The following is a 20,312-nucleotide window of genomic DNA, read 5'->3' on the forward strand; positions in this document are numbered from 1 at the left end:
TTCCCAAGTGAGTAAGAAGGCATTTTGCCAGCACAGTGGGCTTGACCACTGGCACCAGAAAAATGTGTCAAGAAGGGATGCCAGTTCTTTGATGAGAGGAAGATATAACAGGTTGAAACATAAGGAATTAGATGCATGTGTTTATCCACACAGTTGCTAAAATGTCTACTGCTGGTTTTTTTCTTTGTGTAGTCACAAAGGGGATACAAGAAAAGCTCTAACAGAAAATTAAAGCAAAGTAAGTTGCGTGGAACAGCCTTCCCAATGGATATGTCTCAGTATCACAAAACTGAATGCAAACAGAAATAGAGAAGTGCGTGTACAAATGCACCTGAAGAGGTTTCCTAATTGGATGCCAGTACCTATGGTTTATCACGTGTTATTTACTATTCAGGGCTTCAGTACAAGATTTTCTTCACGCTTTTCAGCCAAAATTAAATTTACCAGAACGGGCTACTTTTAAGCAGATGTGCCACATAATTAGCAACGACAAATCCACTTACTTTTTTCTCCTTCTCATGATGTTTATCCTGAGAGTGAGAGGAAGAATCACTTAAACTTTGATCATATGACCTATTAGATCCCCGTTTGCTCTTTTTCTAAAAAGAGAAAATATATTTATGGACAGAGAAAAGGAACCATTTGAATAAATAAAAAGTATAAAGCATTTCCACTGACAAGATGCTTTATTGCTTGAGGAAAAAAACTTCACTGCTTCAGTTACTGGAAAGCTGACTAATTACTGACACTAAAATTCACAAGACTACTGAATATATACCAAGAAAAAAGCCTGTCCCTGTATCAACTTTTACACCTCCCACAAATTTGCAAGATATGCTTTCCACAGAGAAATGAAATATGCCACTTTTTAAAGGTTAAAAGATGCTAGACACATTTTCAAGTTTTCATAACATAAAACAAAAAAGATGCTGCTCAAATGAGTATCACATGAAACCACAGTAATGCCCTGACACATGCCTGAAATGCATTGTAAGGTGACTTCATGATTTACTTATTATTCAAGCAATCTGTCTGGTATATTTTCATTAAAATGGATTAAAAACCAGGATAAAGAAAGCTACAGTCATGTCTGTGATTATAAGTGGCAGATATAATTGCCTGTATTTCTGTAATGTCTGAGAACCTAGTTCAGGACTGCAAATACTTTATGCTAGGCCAGTGTTCTAAATGTTGGTTTTCTTGTAATTGAGGAAGTATTTAAAGACACTTCAGGCCACTCTTTTGTCAACCAGTTTTCAGTGGAACAGTAGATGTACAACACTCACCATCTTCAGCAGTAAATACTAAGCACCTGTATTTACCAGGCATTAACAGTCACAACAATCCTAAATAAAAATTGAAACACTTAAAACAAACTTGCCAGTCTTTACTGTTCTTACCACTATAGCTTTGTAATGGAAAGCTAACTAATTGTATGTCAAATATAGAGTTATGTCTTTATCATAAAACTTTAAATAAACATACCTGTTCTCAATCATAGCAGCACTGTTACATTCAAATCAAAGGCATAACAGTGTAAAGGTTTGCCTTTGCCACTAAATAAGAGACCGTTTTCACCCTTTTTGTAAATACTTAGCTCGAAATAGTAAAAAAAAAAAAAATCTTAGCTTAGTAAGGGCCTAGAAAGCCCTGATTTATCTTCATTATGAAGCAAATTCATCAGTATTCACAAAAGCACAAAACTAACCTCACCAAGTTAATCTTCTAGAAACTAAATTGTTGACTGGTCCTGTGTTTTTACCCCACTGCAACCTAAAAGTCACACCAAGTATTCAACTTTTTTAGCAGTGAAAAGTAATCTGCACGTTAAACTATACTTACAAGCGTATTTGAACATAAGTCTGCATATTTTAGTATTAATAAATAACATTTCTTAAACATCAGTAGGCTCCTCAAGTCCACACACTCACACATGTACATAGAAACAGATATCTGGAACTGTCAAACTATTAAAAAGTAAAATGGAAAGACTCCAGAGGTCTGATCCAAAACCTACTGCATTAACTGAGAAATTTCAATGTTTTTCTTTTCTTGTTTGTTTTTTTAAAATCAAACCTCAAGTCACTTCCTTAAGGTTGTACTTCAGAGAACCTACAAGAAAGGAATGATCACTGGCTACACAGTGAGAGACAGAACAAAAGAGGTTGGGCAGAAGAGTAATAGAAGCAGAAAAATATGGAGTCCTTCTTTATTCTCTAGAAGTAATATTTTCTAGTTTATTCCAAAATGGACTGAATTCCTAGAAGGCACCTAAACAAACAGCAAAAGAAAACATTCCAGGAACTCAATGAAAAAAACCCACTAAATGTGCATGCTATTTCTGGCAGAGGGGGAAAACCCACACGTCTATAAAGTAACCACTTATAAAAACATTTCCAGCTAGCACTTCTGTAACTGTGATTAAAACATTGTTTTAATGAAATACAACCTACTTTTTGAACTACATGAAAATATTATTTCTAATGCTAATGGCAACTCAGAATAAAAAATAAGTCAGTAACATTTATTTATAGAATTTAATAAATACATACCAGTTTATTAAAATGGTATCTACAGTAGCCGCAGTATTGGACGTTATCTGCACCACTGCCTTCCTCTTCACAAAGAAGTCCTGCAAACTGTGCACTAAAAATAAACCAGACAACATTCAAGGAAAGCCATTTTACACCAGTTTGTACCACAATATCACAGCTGATAACATATGGTTCCTTATATCTGCAATTAGTAAGAGATTTCCACACAAATAACTTCCAGTGGCATGTGAACACACAACCAACCTTTGTAGCCCAGGGAAAAACATATCTAATTCATATTTTGGCCTGTTGCCTTTTGTCAGAACCTTTAAGCCACTCACACAAGCTTACAGCTAGCACATCTACATCTACTATACAGCTACTTGCACAAATAAACAAAGCAATCTACAATGACTCTTAGCTCAAATTCAAGCAAAAAAATTATCTAAGGAAAGAACAGCTTTTAACAAAAAACATACGAGAACTTGCGTACATGCGTCTGATCTGCCATGAAAATTACTGGGTTTTTTTAAATCTAACTTGAATTACATAGTAAATCAAACTGTATTTACGAGTTTAAAATACTGTGGCAGGCTAATCTCTTTTAAAAAGATCAACAATTACAAGTTGCACTGACTAGACTAATTATTACTTTATTCAAGTCTAATTTTTACAAAACAATTTTGCTTTTCACCATTTGTAATGTTGATATATTTTCTTTATCAAAACCAACTTAGATATTGACAAACCAAATATTTTTATATTTTCCATATCATTTTCATTCCCACATGTCAGAGTTTAGGATTTTTCCTTTTGTTTCTTTCCCTTAGGGAATCTTCTCCCATATGTTGCTAGGAGACAACAACGACTGGGTACTTAAGAGGGAAAAAAGAAGTTGCCAAACTCGGGGGAGGAGGGCACCCGGCTGCGCTTCTCTTACCTGAGGGTTTCTCTGTGAGGGGCAGAGATAGCAGAGAATGGGTCTGGGGTAAAGGGGGCTGGGGAAAAGGGGGCTGGGGAAAAGGGGGCTGGGGAAAAGGGGGCTGGGGCAGCTGCTAGCTCTCCAGAGCTCTCGGCACAGGGAGGGGAGAGGCCGCAGTCGCTGTGGGGAGAATTCGCCACCACTGCGGGGTTCAGCCTCCTGCTGCCTTTCTTCTGCTGCACTGGGTCCTTGCTGGCACCTATCTCACCCAACAGGGAACCCTTCCCATCTGGCAGTGCTCAGGGGAAACCCCGCCACTCTCCCCATCCCTGTCCCGAGGGAGTCGCTCCCTGCCCTGCTCGGGAGGCCCGTGCCACTGCCCTGCCGCCCGCCCATCCTCTCTGCCACTACTCCTCGGTTTTTGCTACACTGCAGCCCCACAGCCCCTGCCTGCCCAGACATCCCCACGGTTCCAGCTACAGCTGCGGAGTTTCTGATACGTATTGAGAGGAATAGTGGATTTGTCTTTACAAACAAGCTGTGGGTCTGCTGGCAGATAAAGCTAGCACTGGGAGATAAAAGAAACAATGGCAAGGACTCCACTGATTGATGAATGGAAAAAGATATTTGCTTTTACAAATAAACTTTAGGTTTGTTGATAAATGAAATTAGACATTGAAAGGTGAAAGAAACAATGGAGATGAAAAACCTCTAAATTCCATAAGAATTAAAAATTAAAAGGGAGGGTTATACATTAGAGGGGAATCTCCTGGTATCAGGCATTCTGGGCAGTCTGTACCTCTCAGGTACCTCAGCCAATGGGGAAAGAGAGAAGGGAGATGCAGACGGGAAATTAGGATAAAAAGGAGGCTGCGTCCTCCAAAAATCTGAGAGATCCCAGGGGAATGCTCCACGGCCTCTCCCTTTATTCGAATAAAGTAAAAGGACTCCTCTGTCTCCTTTTTGGACATAAACCTCTGGTGTTTGTGGATTAATTTTCCTAATAATCTCATCTACCACTCCAGGACTGTGCCCCCGTCCCTGCCGTTCCAGCTCGCTGCTCCCGAGGGTCCCACTGGAGCGCCAGGATCGATCGCCCCAAGGGGTTTGCAAAGCAAAGCCTCTCTTCTTTCCCTTCCCGTCTGGGCCAAGCCGCCATTACCGGGCCACGCTCCCCGAGCTGAGCACAGCGCCCCCGGGCAGGAGCCAGCAGCGCCCCTGCCGGCCGTGCCCGGAACTGCACCCACGGGGAAATGGCCTGAAGAGTGAGGCGAGACCGAGCGCTCACCGGGGCAGCCGGCTGGCTGGTCCTTTGGTTTGTTGTTGCTGCCGTTGTTTTTGTTTGTTTGTTTGTTTATTTGTTTGTTTGTTATACACACACAGACTAGTAAAGAACTGTTATTCCTTTTCACATATCCTTGCCTGATAGACTCTTAATTCCAAAGTTATAATAATTCGGAGGGAGGGGAGTCATACTCTCCATTCTAAGGGAGGCTCCTGCCTTCCTTGGCAGACACCTGTCTTTCAAACCAAGACACCATAATAATGCAACGTTACAGTCAAAATATACACGGGAGTATTTAAATTAAATAAGATTATATAATGTGGTTCATTTTCACAGATTTTTAAAAATACGTTCTTGGAAAACCCAGAAATACTAAATACATGCAAATCTACTACAGCTGATATCAACTAGAAAAAAGTAATTAAGAGGATGTCTTTAAGCAAAGATGTATTGTTTCTAAGCTTCTCTTACAAAAAAACATGCACTCAAGCTCATTTTTCATTAGACAATCATTCTGATAATCCCAATTTGAAACACCTTGTCCTGGATTTCTGGTAGTCTTCATGTTTTTCTTCCATTTTTTTTATTATTACAGAAATCTCTAATTATCTCCAGCCATACTACTACTCTCCAGCTAGACATCATTTTGTAGTATAGACCATGTTTTTGAACCAAAACATTCTAAAAAGTGGCAAGATAGCTATATTAATTTTCAACCTGAAGTCTCATGCTCTTCACAGCATTCAGGGTTTTGGAATAAAGTAAGAAGATGAAAAGGACTCTTGTATGTATCCAAGTGTTTGAACAGAAAGAGACCTTGTCATACAAGCGCTTGGATGTACACATTTTTTCACATCTGTAAGTAATCCCTTTACATGGTATGCACGCTTTGAGGAACACAATCCATTTTCACCATAAAAAGAAACTTGACAATGATCACATCCAATGAAAAATCAGATGCTTATGAAAGAATAAAACCTGCAAAGTAGTCAAGCAATTTAAAAAAAAATGAAGAGCTCCCAAGATTATCAGCACCAAAACAATGGAATTAAACCCTTCAAGATCTCCACAAGACATACAAATTATCACTTGGGTACACTGAAGAAAATACATTTAACTGGTCATGAAGCAGCATACTGGGGCAGTCATAAAACAGGTAAATCCACAGATTATGTAGCTAGACAGCCTAGATAAATCTGCCTGCTACTGTAAAATAACTCCTGCTGAAATTGAAGAAACAAATAATGCCTGCAAATTTTGGAGTGGAACTCTTTTTGCTTCCTTTTACCTGTTGCATGTGGTTTAATCTAATTATCTAGCCTCTTTTAGAAGTCCATAAAGTGAAACAAGCATCTCCTGAATGCAAGGAAAACTAAATATCTTAAAGTGGAATGAATCAGATGGTGGAGGACACAGCTTTTTTTCCTCCAGCAGTAACACATGAAATCTGAATACAGGATGATCTGTATCATTTAGATAAAACCAGTGAAGTGAGTTACTCCCAAATGTTTGGAAATCCATACTGGAAAGGGTGAGTCTAGTGCCTTTTTACAGACAGCTCAGTAATTTTCCCACTGATTTACCAAAAGTATACATCAAAATCAGTTAGCAGGCAATACTAAAAAACAATGTCCTCATACTCCCGTATCCTATTAAACATCCTCTAAGAAAAATAAGCTAAGACCAAGAAAAAACTCCAAACTCCCCTATACTTATTCACAGGAGCACACCCCATTTAATACTACCCAAGGGAGTATTATCACACAGGTTCTGCAGCTCACAGCAAAATCTATGCTGCCACTACCGTATTGTTGGTAAACACTATTATAAAAACAAACCACTTTGCTGTATTTCTTTACTCAAAATATGTACTAAATAAGGAGCTTATTCATTACACTGTGTGAATTGATTCTTTCTGGAACATCAGAGATATTAAATAATAAAATATACTTACCATGTTACGTGAAAAGCTTGTCGACATCCATGTTTATTACATGTCATACAAGCACCAGTGGCTGCTCTACTTTCTCTGCCTTGTTCATCACAAATATAGCATGTCTATCAAAGAGAAAATACTTAATTTGATAAGAAGTATACAAACAAATTCTGTGTTACAGGAGATCCTAGGCTGAGAACTACTAGATTTTGCAGCTAAGCTGGTTTAAGAACTTCTTTATGAAAGTCTAATCATGCTTGTTAGCAAAAGGAGATCACCTGGTAGGCTCTTGGAATTTGTGAACACTTCACCAATGTTAAGGCAGTACAATTACTCATTTGCTTACATTCCATACCATTGTCAACCAGCCAAAGGGTTAAACAGCCAAGGGTTAATAGCATTAGGCTTCCCAACTGTCCTTGCTTTCAAGTTTGCATTTATGTCCTTTAAAGTCTCAATCATTTTCATATTCATTTAATATAACCTGTATTTGTGGAATTCAGAAACATCAGACTGAGTGCCTAATGGTTTAATATGCCATATAGTGTGTATATACATATATATATCTACACAATTACAAAAAAGCCTGCAAACTTGAAATTTTATTTGTACATTTGGTGCAAAGAATTTTCCAAGTGTCATAGCATGTTTCAATATTCATATGATGCTTAGCTACTTTTAATTAAATTGGTGTTTAACCAAACTCTGCATTGTTTGGATGACTACTTCAGTATGACCTGGACAGCCCTATAAACATCTTGTAAATTAATCAATCAAGAACCTTCTGTAAATAAAGCTTGAATGAGTATACTAAACACATTCCAACCTCCAAAACAAGCTATTTAGTACCTGGAAATCTTTTCACAGCATTTCTATTAATTTATTTCTTTTACTGGGATGCCATGGCAATTTTTAATCTTTTCAAAAACATTCTTAGTAAAACAGAATAAAGAAATTTTCAATATCCAAATTCTTCCTCACTATTCAATACTTTTTCTTTTTTTAAACAAGTGGCTGATAAATATGGATACATACTGTATGGAAGCTTACTACTAGAAAAGTATTACTACAATCTCTCACCAGCGTTCCAGGGAAAAACGTGAGGCAAAACTAAATCTCTTTTCACTTTTTCCTGTCCTAATTACTGAAAGAGCATTTAGAGAGATTCTGTATCATATCACATTCATGTGTAAAATTTAACAATTTAAGAAGAGATTCTTAATGAAAGTATCACCCAGTACTAAGGTGGATTAAATGTTTATTTTTATATGAGAGAACTTTACTGAGTCTATCTAACATTAAACATTAAGGACACTCCTACCTCTGTAGAAACCCCATTATAAGATCCTTAATGAGAAAAGAGAAACTTCTTTATGCCAAAAAATAAAATTGTCTCTATTTTAATTGACTTACAATTTTATCATAACCTCCTTTCAGTGAAGGAGAGAATGAGTAGAATAATAAATGCAAACAACATCAATCATGGGTAGCAGAAAACATGGTGGAAAAAAACGGACCAGGAGACCACTGAATTTTTTTTTAGAATTATATAACGCAAAACCATTCTTAGACAGGAAAATGAGTGGAATTCTGAGATCAGAATAGCCTGCTATAGAAGTTTTAAGAACAACATTTAACAGGAGGTGTCAGCTAACTAAAGCATTTGTGTTAATATGCAAGACTTGAAGGTAGGAGAGTTATTCTTGTACAGTTTCCACACTACTTTAAAAGCTGATATATCCTAAAATCATACCCTATAACCTAACATTTACAAGATCAGAAAGGGGATAATCCTACTTAATTCTTTGCCTTGCTTCTTTTGTACCTCAAGGTGGTGAACACTGATAATTCAGTTGTTTGACAGGGTCTGAGACTGGCTGCTTTTTAGCTTTCCATACCATGACCTGACACATTTAGATTTTAGGAATGAACAAGGTCATGATCTATCAACCTCATATGAGTCACTATATTAAGTGGAAGTAACTTCAAAGTAAGATACCTCTATAAACAGAAAGTTCAATAAACCTCATAAAACTCAATCTCCAATTACTTTCTGGTTTTTTCAGCGTTTTGTTTCAAGTTTTACAGTTTTTTTCCTCATTGAAGAAAAGCAATACAAGCATTCCACTTAGTAGAGATGTAGACTCCCATTTTTCAGTATTTACCCTACATGTAGGGTCTCTGTTTTGGGACCTCTTAGAACAATTTACAGTAAAATGACTAAAAAATGACTACAAGCTACATTATTAACAAGTTTAAATGCCACATGGTGGACTGACCACGCATTTTAAGAAGCTCAAAGAACTTTCCTACAATAGTCATGAGAAGCATTAAACCTGTTTCCTAGTATTCCATATGAAACAGGGACAAAGAAGGTTCCAACAGTCAGTAAGTTCTCTACCGCTGGGCTTCTCGTATTTGTACCTTCTCTTAGACACACAAACAATTCCAGAAGCCTGAAAACCTTTGCCTTTCTTTCACAAAGGAAGACTTGCATGTATTTGCAAATCCATACAAATGCTACTCCTCTGAAGCCTCTGAAATGTGGAAGTTTAGAACTGTGTCCTACAACCTACAGCTGCACTCTTCTTCAAAGCTCTTAAGGAAAGAGAGTACTCTCCCAAATTCACTGGAAAAGAAGCAAAAGCTTTTGATTCAGCAAGGAAATTTTACTCAGAAACAAAACAAATATCTTACTTCCTTTAAAGGCAAAATATATATTTTGCACAGCTGTCACAACCTTCAAAGATTCAAAGTGTAAACCTTCTTTGCAAAAGCAAAGATAGAAGGGAAGGTAAGACAAAAAAAAATTATAAGGCAAAAAGTAATTTCAGAAATAGTTTACTCATAACAGCTACCCAATGGCATTCTCTGATCACAAAATCAAACCTAGGAATTGTACAGAAATTTCTCATTGTTGCAGCAAGTACTGAAAGAAAAGTTTGCCAGCTGTATTCACTACAAGGCAAATGAAGAAACTCCAAATGCACTTATCTTTAAATCAGTTCTTAAAAGACATTCCTAAAAGCAGTCATTATATAAAATTATCACATAGTTTCAAATGAACCTAAAAGAGACAAAAGAAGCTGATATAAAATAAATATATATTATCCATGCATAACCATCCAAGGAATAAGAAATACCTATTTCTGAAAAGAAGAGCAACTAATAGCCCATTTCTTTTTTGGAAGCAACAATGTAAGAAGAACTTTCCTGATAGCTAACTCATTAATCAAATCATTCAGTGGATTCATTCTGTAATGTGATGGTTTTTATCCCTGAAACAGGCAAAGTTCAGGGAAATAGCAGCCAAATATCTCTATATGGACAAGCCCCATGCTTTGGTATCTACAGCATTTCTTCTTGCATTTAAGATTACTGTACTTGGTAATACTGCATATTATGATATATTTATATAACCTAGATCTATTTGCACAGTATTATAATTATATTATACTATAATTATAATACTGTGCAAAGAAGTGCACAGGGAAAATTCCAAACATTAAATTAAGAACTAAGTCCTGTCAAAACTTCAAAAATTATTTACTTTAAAGACTACAGTATAATTTCTCCCTCATGGTAATTTTCTTTGGCCTCTATTTTCCCCCAATTCTAAATGCTAGTGTTCCATATGTATCCAGCCATGCACAGAGAATTATTCAGAACTTCACAGGAAATAATATCTTACTTAAAATCTCCTATTCCAACCTAAGCTGACAAACAGAATGAAATTATCACTAAGCCTCTCTAAGAAAAGAAACAACTCCAGTAATTTTTTCCTAATTACATGTTTACATTTGTTCTCAATGTGCAACAAATGTTTCAAGAACTGTTTGTCATACCTATTTCTCAAAAAACTAGCTTTTCTTTCCATTTTTACTCAAATTAATAAAGTCAGAGTGAAACGCTTTACAAAATTTCTGATCTAAAAAAGGTATAATTTAAATAAACACAATTTATCTTGAACAGCAATAGGAGTAGAAGGTGAAATTACTGCAAGCTACATGAAAAAGGAACTAATAGTTGTATTGGTTTTGGGGGGTATTGCTCAAGAATAGCCAGCTTGGGAACCCATGGCAGTTTAACCACAGCAGTGCTAAACTCAGCAGCAGTTACAGACATAGCCAGAGTTGAAAGTTCCCTGCCAGCCAACACTTCTCTAAATTCAGTACTGACACAACTAGACTGCTGCTGGCACTGCAGTTTGATTGCTTTCAGAAGGTTTGCTGCAGCAACTGCAGTATAGCCATTTCTTGGATTCCTCCGACACCCACAGCCACTATCTCCCTGACCCAAAAAGACCAAATAATGACAGTGAAATCTGAGTTCTGTAAAAACAGAGAACAAAAATAATATAATTTGCAGGCTAGCGGTGTGACCCCAAACTTTGGCTTTTCTGACACTGATCTCATTGTACTTCACAATAAACTGTAGTGGCCTGATGACAGTAGTTTTAGGCTGACTGCTAACATGGAAGACAGACCTCAGTCAGAACACCTGCCCAGAGCACAGAGAACTAAGAGCTGGATAACACCAGGAACTCTCTCTACATTAACTGCATAGCGCTAGTAACTATCTAATGAGAAAGAAAAACACAGTAAGTATAGACCAACAAAATGGAAATTAGAATTTTAGTAGCAAAACACAACTGTATTGTCATATATTTAGAACAGAAACTGTTTGAGAAAGAAGAAACTTTAGTTATGATGAAAAGGAATTAATAAAGACTAAAGAGAGAGACAAACAATGGTTTTTGTCAACAAGTAATAATAAAAGATGCAGAGTACATTTTTTGAAGTTACAAGGATTTACTCATCCAATATCCAATTACCATCAATGGAAATGGTGCAAGATAAAACAAAATCCAAAGTGTTCCATGAAATTTTTGAAAAACATTAAGGGAGAACCACTACCAATTAAAAAAAAAATTATGACTGACTACTACTCAAGGAAAAAGAAAACAGATGTTCTGTTTCCTCAGAGTTGAGGCAAGAGAGGAAATAATCTCATCAGTTATAGGAAATCTTTACTGCTTTGTGCCCAAGCAGAAACATTTTATTAGCTCTGTACTGAATCTCGCTGTTGCATGCTCTTGCCAATGCAGAGGGAAGCAAATAGTGAGATGCCAATAGAGATGCTCAGACAGTAATGAGAAAGCTTGATAAAAACATAGGCTTTGACTCCTGGTTTTTCAGCTACGCTGGTAAATAAGATGGACAAAACATACTGACAGCAACTGGAGAAAGTGAAACAGAAAAGACCAAAGAAAGAAAAAAGGAAAAAGGCTAGAAACATTGAGGGGAGCCCATAATTCAAAAGATGGAAACTTGGAAAGGGGATGTGGGGGGTGTGAGAAGTCACGGAGGCAACGTGAACAGGGACTGGTCTCCCTGTAGGAAGAACACAAGAGGAGATGTATGCCTTTTTCTCCTTTCTCTTTTTTATAACACAGTCTATTCCTACATTACTCCACTGTCCACAAACTACCATAAAATAAAGTAAAAAAAGGAAGCTAGAGGTTAAAAGAAAAACATTTAACACAACTAATCAGAAATTCAGACAGTTTGCATCTGCAGAAGGGAACATACAAAAAACCAATGTAGTTAAGTGAGGAGAAAGTAACACAAGTGAAATAAGAAAAATGTAACCATCAATGAAGAACACTAACAACCTACTGGTTTATTGCTCTGCCTTTTTGTTTTTTTTTTAATTTGAAATCTCACCACACTTCATAAAACATTCCATCTCACTGACAATTACATACGAGCAGTTCTCGTATAAGCAAATAATGCCACTAAAGTGAATGTTGTTTACAAAGGCAAAAGTATTTGCCTTAATATATTAGCATACCTCTCTGTCTTAAAAGAAAAGTTTATAAACATGTTTATGTTAATATCAACACTTAAAACACTAGGACTTTGTGGTAATTAATAATGAAATCTCATATAAGCTGCAATAGTATTTTAACCTATAGAAAATATTTCAGATTCCTTTCAAAATAAACTGTTACTCAAAGATCGTGGCATTTTCAATTAACAAAACAGTCCTTAATCTAAAGACTAATAAGACATGGCAGATAACTTTACAGCTTAATTTAATAATACAGCTTTCTTAATTCTTCAATTTATCATAAAGACATTGCAGAAAACTTACAGCATTACTGCAGACATTTAGGAATTTTATATAAAGTGCATTCTAAGAAGCGTAGTTTAATACTATAAAATCTCAGAAGTTTTAAAATAAATACATTAAATATAAAAAGACATAGAATTATACCTTATTGTAACGATCGTGAGGAACAGACTGCAACACGATAGGCTCCATTGTAGAAACGTTTGCAAACTGCACCTCGGGAATGTACAGAGCACAAACCACATGAGCCCAACCTACAAAAAGTTATAATTGTATTTAATGTTTTCTAGAAGCTTAAATGAAATTTCAATGTAGTACAATTACAATACAAAGAACCTTTTACAACACTTTTTTTTCCACAGACTATTTTAACTGTTTAGAATATTAAGGACATAAATTACATTTAAGTCATGTTTACATTTCATTTCTGTTATCCAAAGTTTAGATGTTCAGTAATACATTTTTTAATGTAGTCAGAGAGAATTTATATGTGTAATACTCCATGAAATTCAAATACTAATGATTTATACAAACAGTGACACACAAACAGAAAAATGATTATTTTGTTTAATTTCTTGGATTAATACAGTCATTGCATAAAAGCTACTCCAAGTCCTGCAAAAAGGAAGCAGCATCTGACCAAACTGATATTCTTACAAGCATAGCATCATAGAAGACTTCTGTGTACAATTTTTATTTTAAAAACATTATTCTGATTTGAATAGACACCTGTTTCTTTCTGTAGATAGAAATTGCAACACATATGCACACCCTCACATCCCCTCTACGCTATCTCTTGCTTTTCCATTTATGAAGTTGTGGCCAACTCGTTCTTTCATAGGAATACAAATACCTATATCCAGTCCTATTCTAATTCATTACATTGGGATCAGTGAGTTAGTTACTTACCATACTGTGTTTTAACAACATTTTAAGAAAGCCAACATTCTTAATTGTCTGACATTTGGCTGGATGGAGGTGGGGGAAAATTCCAAGCCAAAAACAAACCTACAAATTGGAAGCCGTTTTTCAACAGAGATCCTGAGAGCTATTGGTTTGTTTCAGAGGACGACCATATGCCATAACTGTAGATTTGCTGCTACACAGCTAATCCAACATATTGCTATACTGACATTAATAACAGAATTATTACAAGTATCATCATCTCACCCAGAAGTGAATTTGGTGCAGCTAATCACCTGGTACAAATTCTGTTCTTCCCCACGAGGAAAACTAAAGTCTCTTGTCACAAGACCCTCAGTAAACTTTAAAACTAATTCTGCTTTCCTCCTACCCAGGCTTACTTGTATGCAAACATTAAGGACGTAAAATGACAGACTTAAATAATTAGATAATCTACCAGGTTATTAGATTAGGCAAGCAAAGTAAATTATCATTGTGCAAACACATGCTATAATAAAAATAAAACCAACAAAAATAATAAACCCCCCCCAAAAAATAGAAATAAATTTAAACACAAACCCCACCATTTACTGTCTCACTGCAGACCCTTCTGAGCTTTCATCTTAGATTTTCTCTTTTCAACTACTCTACAGAATCTAAAAGGTCTTAATTTCTTCACTGAACTGTACTGACTCTTAAACTGAGCTAAACACAAAGCTGTGCTTGCTCACAGTAGTATTGTTGAGACTCTGGAATGGCATTTAGAAGAAAAAGCACATATGCAATAACAGATACTTTTCTTAAAGCACCAATCTTCTCCAGCTTGCCAAGGGATCTGGTGCTTCCCCTCTCCATTTACTAAACTGGTAGTTACAATTTCTATGAAAAATGGAAAGTGCACATACACACAACAGTTACAGTAATCCCACACATATCCTTCTAGTGTCTCAACTGCTACTAAATACAGTATCTGTGCTGCTCCCCAACTTTATTCACACTCTTTAGAATTATTCTGTACAGAAAAGGCATGAGACTAATAAAAGTGTAGGGTAAAAAAAAGTATAAACAGACAACGTGAGCTGCTTTTAAAACCTGGTCCAAGAGACCATTTTAAAATTATCATTAACAGACAGACTGAGGAAAAAAAAACTATAAAAACCACAACCTTTTTTGTTCACTTGTCTACTTGAAATATCTTCAAGGAAAGAGTGCTTATAAGGGCTCTTCTAAGAATTACAAACCATCTTAAGCCAGAATCATCTTACTGAAGACAAATAAATGTTAATATGGTGTTAATGATGCATATTTATCTTTAAATGTTCTCTCAAAAAATTAACTCAAATAGACACACCATTTATCTAATAATGCCATTAAACCAATAAAAAAGTGGTACTGAAATTTTGAAAAAAAATAAACCTTCTTCAGTTGGCTACACATAATCAGATAGCAAAAGCTTTTACCTCATATGTAATTAAGTCTGTACTCTAGTTACAGTTACATATAACAAAAAGTTATTATGTAAATATACAAAATATACCAGAGACATTAGGGGGAAAAAATCACTCAGTGAACTGAAATTTAGGTAGGTTAAGAATTTTTACTATAAGGAACCAGTTTCAGGAGCAGCTTTAACTGAATAGTGCTCCACCACTATCAAAAAAAAAAAAAAAAAAATCAAAAACACTACAATATATTCCTATTTACAAATAGGAAGTACACATCCAGCTGTGGCCAGTAACAGGCTTTTAACTTTCACGAGACCAAACCCAGGATCTATATAATGAAACAAATGAAGCACCACAGCACTAAAACACTTTTTGAGCATATGTTACTAAGTGCCCACAGAATTGAGGACAAGGGACATTTTCCATTGGTTTCCATCTGGCACCTTCAGATGCCAGATAATCTGGCCTTGTTGGAAAATCACAATAACATGATAAATCACAATAATGTCCAACAATAATTTAACCAGAGGGGTGGTTGCAGCACCCTTATGTTACCAGCCTCAAATGCCTACACCAAAAAAAAAAGCCTAACTAAAGCACCAGCATCCACTTGGATTCAAGACACCCTGTACACAAGTTCTTAAATATTCTTTTGCCCAAAGTTTAACTGGTGAAGAAATACAGAATTGTCAGACAGCAACACTCAGCTGATCTGGAAGTGTCAAGGAGAGTTCCCTTTAGGAAGAGTAAGGAAGATACTTTTCCATAACAAATGTGGTTAAGAACTGGTTGTCTAAAGGTCCTGTGCAATCTCCACAGAGAACTCAAGGTCTGTAGACTCCTCCACAAAACGTTTATACTTAAGGGAGGTCAAGAAGATTCCATTTTGCCATATAAGAACCAGACAGCAGGAGGAAAACAGAAAAAAAGCAAAGAACCATTTTCCCAAGCATCAAGAGAGTAGCCACTATAGCTACAAAGCAGAAGCACGGAAGTAAGGACACCTATAGCCCACGTGCAAGAGATGTCCTTGGGCCCGCTGATGAGAGAACCAGCTGCTAACCGATAAACAGTTTTACTTGTCATGTTTTGTTCAACTGAGAGCGTTCCTGAGTATATACCACAGTGCAAAAACACCTTCCTGATCCTCTGCTGACATTTCCTTCTCTTTTAGACAACTACTCAGGCTGAGCGCAGGGCTCAGAGTTCCATCAGAATAAAGGACCTACTGCCACGTTCGAAGTTGAATGCTTTTGTCTACTGTTTTCTACTGGATGATAACTGCTTTCTTTGTCTGCAGGGACAAAGAAACATTCTAAAGACACCCATCCAAACTGTATGTAGAAGCCTGTATGAGAAGTAAGCATTTAAAAGGATGTGTGGTATTTAAGACTACCTTAAAATACATATTTTTCCATTTACTCCATCTAAGCCATAAAGTTTGCACTATCAACTTCCTATTCAAATCACTTACTACATTGTTCTAGGGCAATCAAAATTTCATCAGCAACTATACATCTTTTCCCTCCTTCTCATCCAGGAATTAAAAAAAACCCCACTAAATCCAGTCCTTTTAAGCTTTACTAATGTTTAAGTGTGAAAAATACCATTGTACACCCATGTTTTAGATTATAAAATAAAACCTCCAACAGCACTGTTCTACACATTCAAAACATTCTCCCTAGTTTCTGTTGCAACTGAAACTATTTTATCAGCTTTCCTCTTCACCCAAACACTGCACAGAAATAACAGCAGATATTCCTATTTTTTCTTAACTGTTTTCTACATTTAGCCAGGAACCCAGGAGATTTTTGAGATCACTTTTACTCCAAATGTGTTCATTAAACCCATCGCCATAAACGATATAATTTACTCTCTAAATCAATGATAAGCTTCCATTCACTTTAGCTGTGTATGGTTTGAATCCAGACAAATGGCCACAGACTATTACTTGCTTTTTAAATTTTACCTATGAAACTTGCAGTAATTCCTAACAAACTCTTACTATCCCCACTGAACTCCTTATATCCAATTCACTTTTGGTTTCTCACTTTCAGGACAACTTTAACTGGAAGAGAGGGCAGGACACACATTTTTCCAAATAGAGATACTGACAGCTTGCAAAACGTTGTTAAAATTTTCCCTTATACTCAGATTTTTTTATTTTATTTATTTTTCAATCTTTGAGACAGTGCCTTTTGACATATGTGCCTTCTCAATAATAGTATTTTTACCAGATGATATTGCTGGCCTTGTTTACTTTAAAATGAACTTTATTTCTTGTTTTTAAACTAGAAAGCCTAAGAAACATATCATAAGGATTCAAATTAGCCATTGAGTTTGCCTGTTTCTGTGCAATCTTATTAGAATTGTTTTCTCTGAAACTGCTGAAGAAAACCCCCCAGGCTACGACGGGGCTGACACATTCACTGCCTGTTTTGCTTCCAAAAAACCCAATATTCTACAACAATCAGTGTCTCCATCCAGAAACTGTAAAACATAGATTTTAATTTTTACTTATTGGTGATAAACGAAGTTAAAAATACTTACTTCAACTGCACTTTCAAGATGAGTAACTCTGGGAAATGCTGCTTACCTTTTACAAAAAAATTCAGTGTGCTTTCTAAGAAAACATCACACAAATATAACTAAGACATTTTCCTTTGGAAATATCTTAGAAAAAAATTCTACCAACTTTCAAACAATGTGAAAAATCATATATAAAGCAACTCTCAGATCTGCTTTGATAACAATAATGAAACCAATTTTTTCCAATATCAAAAATTGGAAATTCATGCTGAAAACTCTTCAAAGTTTAAATACACCATATGAGACTTGCAGCATTTTACTTAAATGCATTTTTACTTTGATTTCTCTTAGAAAGACACGCTATTGAGTTTCACCACTTTTTACGTTTCATTCTAGTTCACAAAATGTTTCATTACCACCACAGAATCTATCCAAATGTTACCAGTTGTCACTCAAGATTTTTATTTCTTGTGCCTTACTGATTTTTAACTCAGTGCAAACCTAGCAGTACATACTTAGCAGGCAGAATTTTAATGTGTATTGCTCACTAACATTCAGAGTAACAAAGCTCAGACTTCAGACCCCTAGCTGAAAATAAATAGTTGATCTGCTATCCCAATGTGACAGAGAAAAGTAATTCCTAGCAATTCCACCATCAGCAAACACAAGACTGTTGCCAACAAAGAGCTCTATAATTAGAAGTAAACTCTACCAAAGTAAATTAACAAAGAAAACCCAGGAAGATAAATAACACACAGTATGTTAGCCATCTAACTAAATTTTTGCCTTTACAACTACTGCTTAATTGCCCAAAATTTGATTCACAAGCACCTTCCCCATAAATAAACTCACAGTACTTTTAAACTGCCTTCCAGTGCAAGTTTTCAAGCCTTGTTTTCATCATCTTTGATTTTATAATAAAACAACAGCAACAAACACATAATCCATCCTACCATCCACAACAAGGGAAGCCCATGTCTTGCTGGTGAACCAAGAGGCACAGAGTAGGCACTCCACTACGACCCACAGTCAGTGCTGAAGCTGTGCAGCAGAGCACTAAGGCACCACAGAGACCAGAATTGTGAAGCCACACCGAACTCCAGCCACAGGAGCAGCCTGGTAGCACAAGAGCTCTGGGATATTATCACCATGCCCTAACCATGCAGCAATGTCACAGCAAAATTTCTTTATGCATTCTAAGTTCCTAAAGAGTCCATTACATTTCATTAAAGAAATCTTACTTTGTTTGTAAGTACAGTTCACTCCCAAACCAAGAGAATGTATGTATTATTCTAATATGGAAAAAATCTTTATTGGAATGTTAGTTACTTATGTGGGTTGCTTTAAGTTGTCAATTATGATAATTAGGATATACCTCAATCCATTTCAGCTGTAGACTGTCACTGAAAAGCAGGACCTCACCTTACTGTCCACTTTCAACTGTACATCCTTGTCCCCTCATTGCAGTATGAGTTTGCTGTGTAGCAGGGCAAATAATTTTTTTCATTCATCTCATTACCAAATTTGTGGGAAACTTAATAGTTTACCTTTCAGCAAGATGAGTCAACGTTTGAAGCAATCCACACTGAGATCACATGATTACCATATACAAAACCATCAGTGCAGAAACACACAGTCAGGGGAAAACCACAGTCCCCTCCTTTCAGCAGAGGTCAACAGCTGTCCTAGATTACATGAAATTGCACCCTCCATTTCCACAACTATCAGATCTGCTGACTGACCCAAAGGCTGAGCTCTATCCAACTCTGCTGGATTCACCTTTCAAACATGTACTTAAGACCATTACTGTTACTCTTTGCCAAAGGGAAAGATTAAGCACTATTTTAAACCTTTAGTTAAGTGTCTCCTCATTAAGACATTCCATATATTTTTAACCCTGCTCTTTCTTTCCCGTTAGAACAAGAAAACTTGCAGATAAGAAATCTGTCAGCTGAAGTTACTGTCTTTTCCTTATTCTAGTGAATAAAGATTTAGTTTGCTATAGTTCATACAGCATTATTCATATTATATTGTTTGATCCACTCTTTGAAGAGGGGTAAAAAGAAGGTGCCACACTAAGCACTACAGCTCTCACTGTTGTGGTTGGTAGCCAAACTCCTCATTGGTATAGAATGGACAATTTGTTTAAAAGGCAAAATAAATACTACTTGTCTATGAAGAAAAAGGTTTCATCCTACAAAGTCCTACTACTGAATTTCACAAAATCTCCATTTAGAAAAATCTGGAACTCAAGTAAAGAACTGATTTGTCTCAAATCATCACTCTGCAGCACAACATATAGTTTGTTTTCAAAACAGCTATAGATGAAATTCCATTGGTCCACTGAGTAAGCTAATAGCTTTAATAATTTTATCTGGCATGCTATGGAATTATTGAGTTTCTTCCACCTCTCTCAAGAAATCCTTTCATACAACAAAAGGAAGAAATATGTAAATAAGCACCTAAAACTCTATTTAAAAATTTTCTACATATATACTGTGATAATCAGTAATATAAATCATAAATACACAACACTTCATATGGTAATACATTAATTTCTATTACTGCAGTATTTTAAATTTATTATCTTTTTTTCTCTTTCCCAGTAAAAAAAAAAAAAAAA

General features: G+C 36.0%; 1 protein-coding gene across 10 annotated transcripts in view; it reads right to left on the reverse strand.

The window, feature by feature from the left end:
• The window catches only part of MLLT10 (MLLT10 histone lysine methyltransferase DOT1L cofactor), a 135,950-nt gene that overhangs the window by 77,223 nt on the left and 38,415 nt on the right, over positions 1-20,312 (reverse strand). For 9 of the 10 annotated variants that reach the window (XM_030966989.1, XM_030966965.1, XM_030966971.1 and 6 more), the window contains 4 exons: positions 12,957-13,066; positions 6,696-6,799; positions 2,553-2,646; positions 504-599 (listed from right to left, as the gene is read on the reverse strand). In XM_030966989.1, the coding sequence (XP_030822849.1) occupies positions 504-599; positions 2,553-2,646; positions 6,696-6,799; positions 12,957-13,004 (342 nt within the window). In that variant the 5' untranslated portion in view covers positions 13,005-13,066. The remainder of the gene's footprint in view (positions 1-503; positions 600-2,552; positions 2,647-6,695; positions 6,800-12,956; positions 13,067-20,312) is intronic. The other variant, XM_030966942.1, reaches the window with a different exon arrangement.

Source organism: Camarhynchus parvulus, chromosome 2 (genome assembly GCF_901933205.1).
Source record: "Camarhynchus parvulus chromosome 2, STF_HiC, whole genome shotgun sequence".
Classification (NCBI taxonomy): domain Eukaryota; kingdom Metazoa; phylum Chordata; class Aves; order Passeriformes; family Thraupidae; genus Camarhynchus; species Camarhynchus parvulus.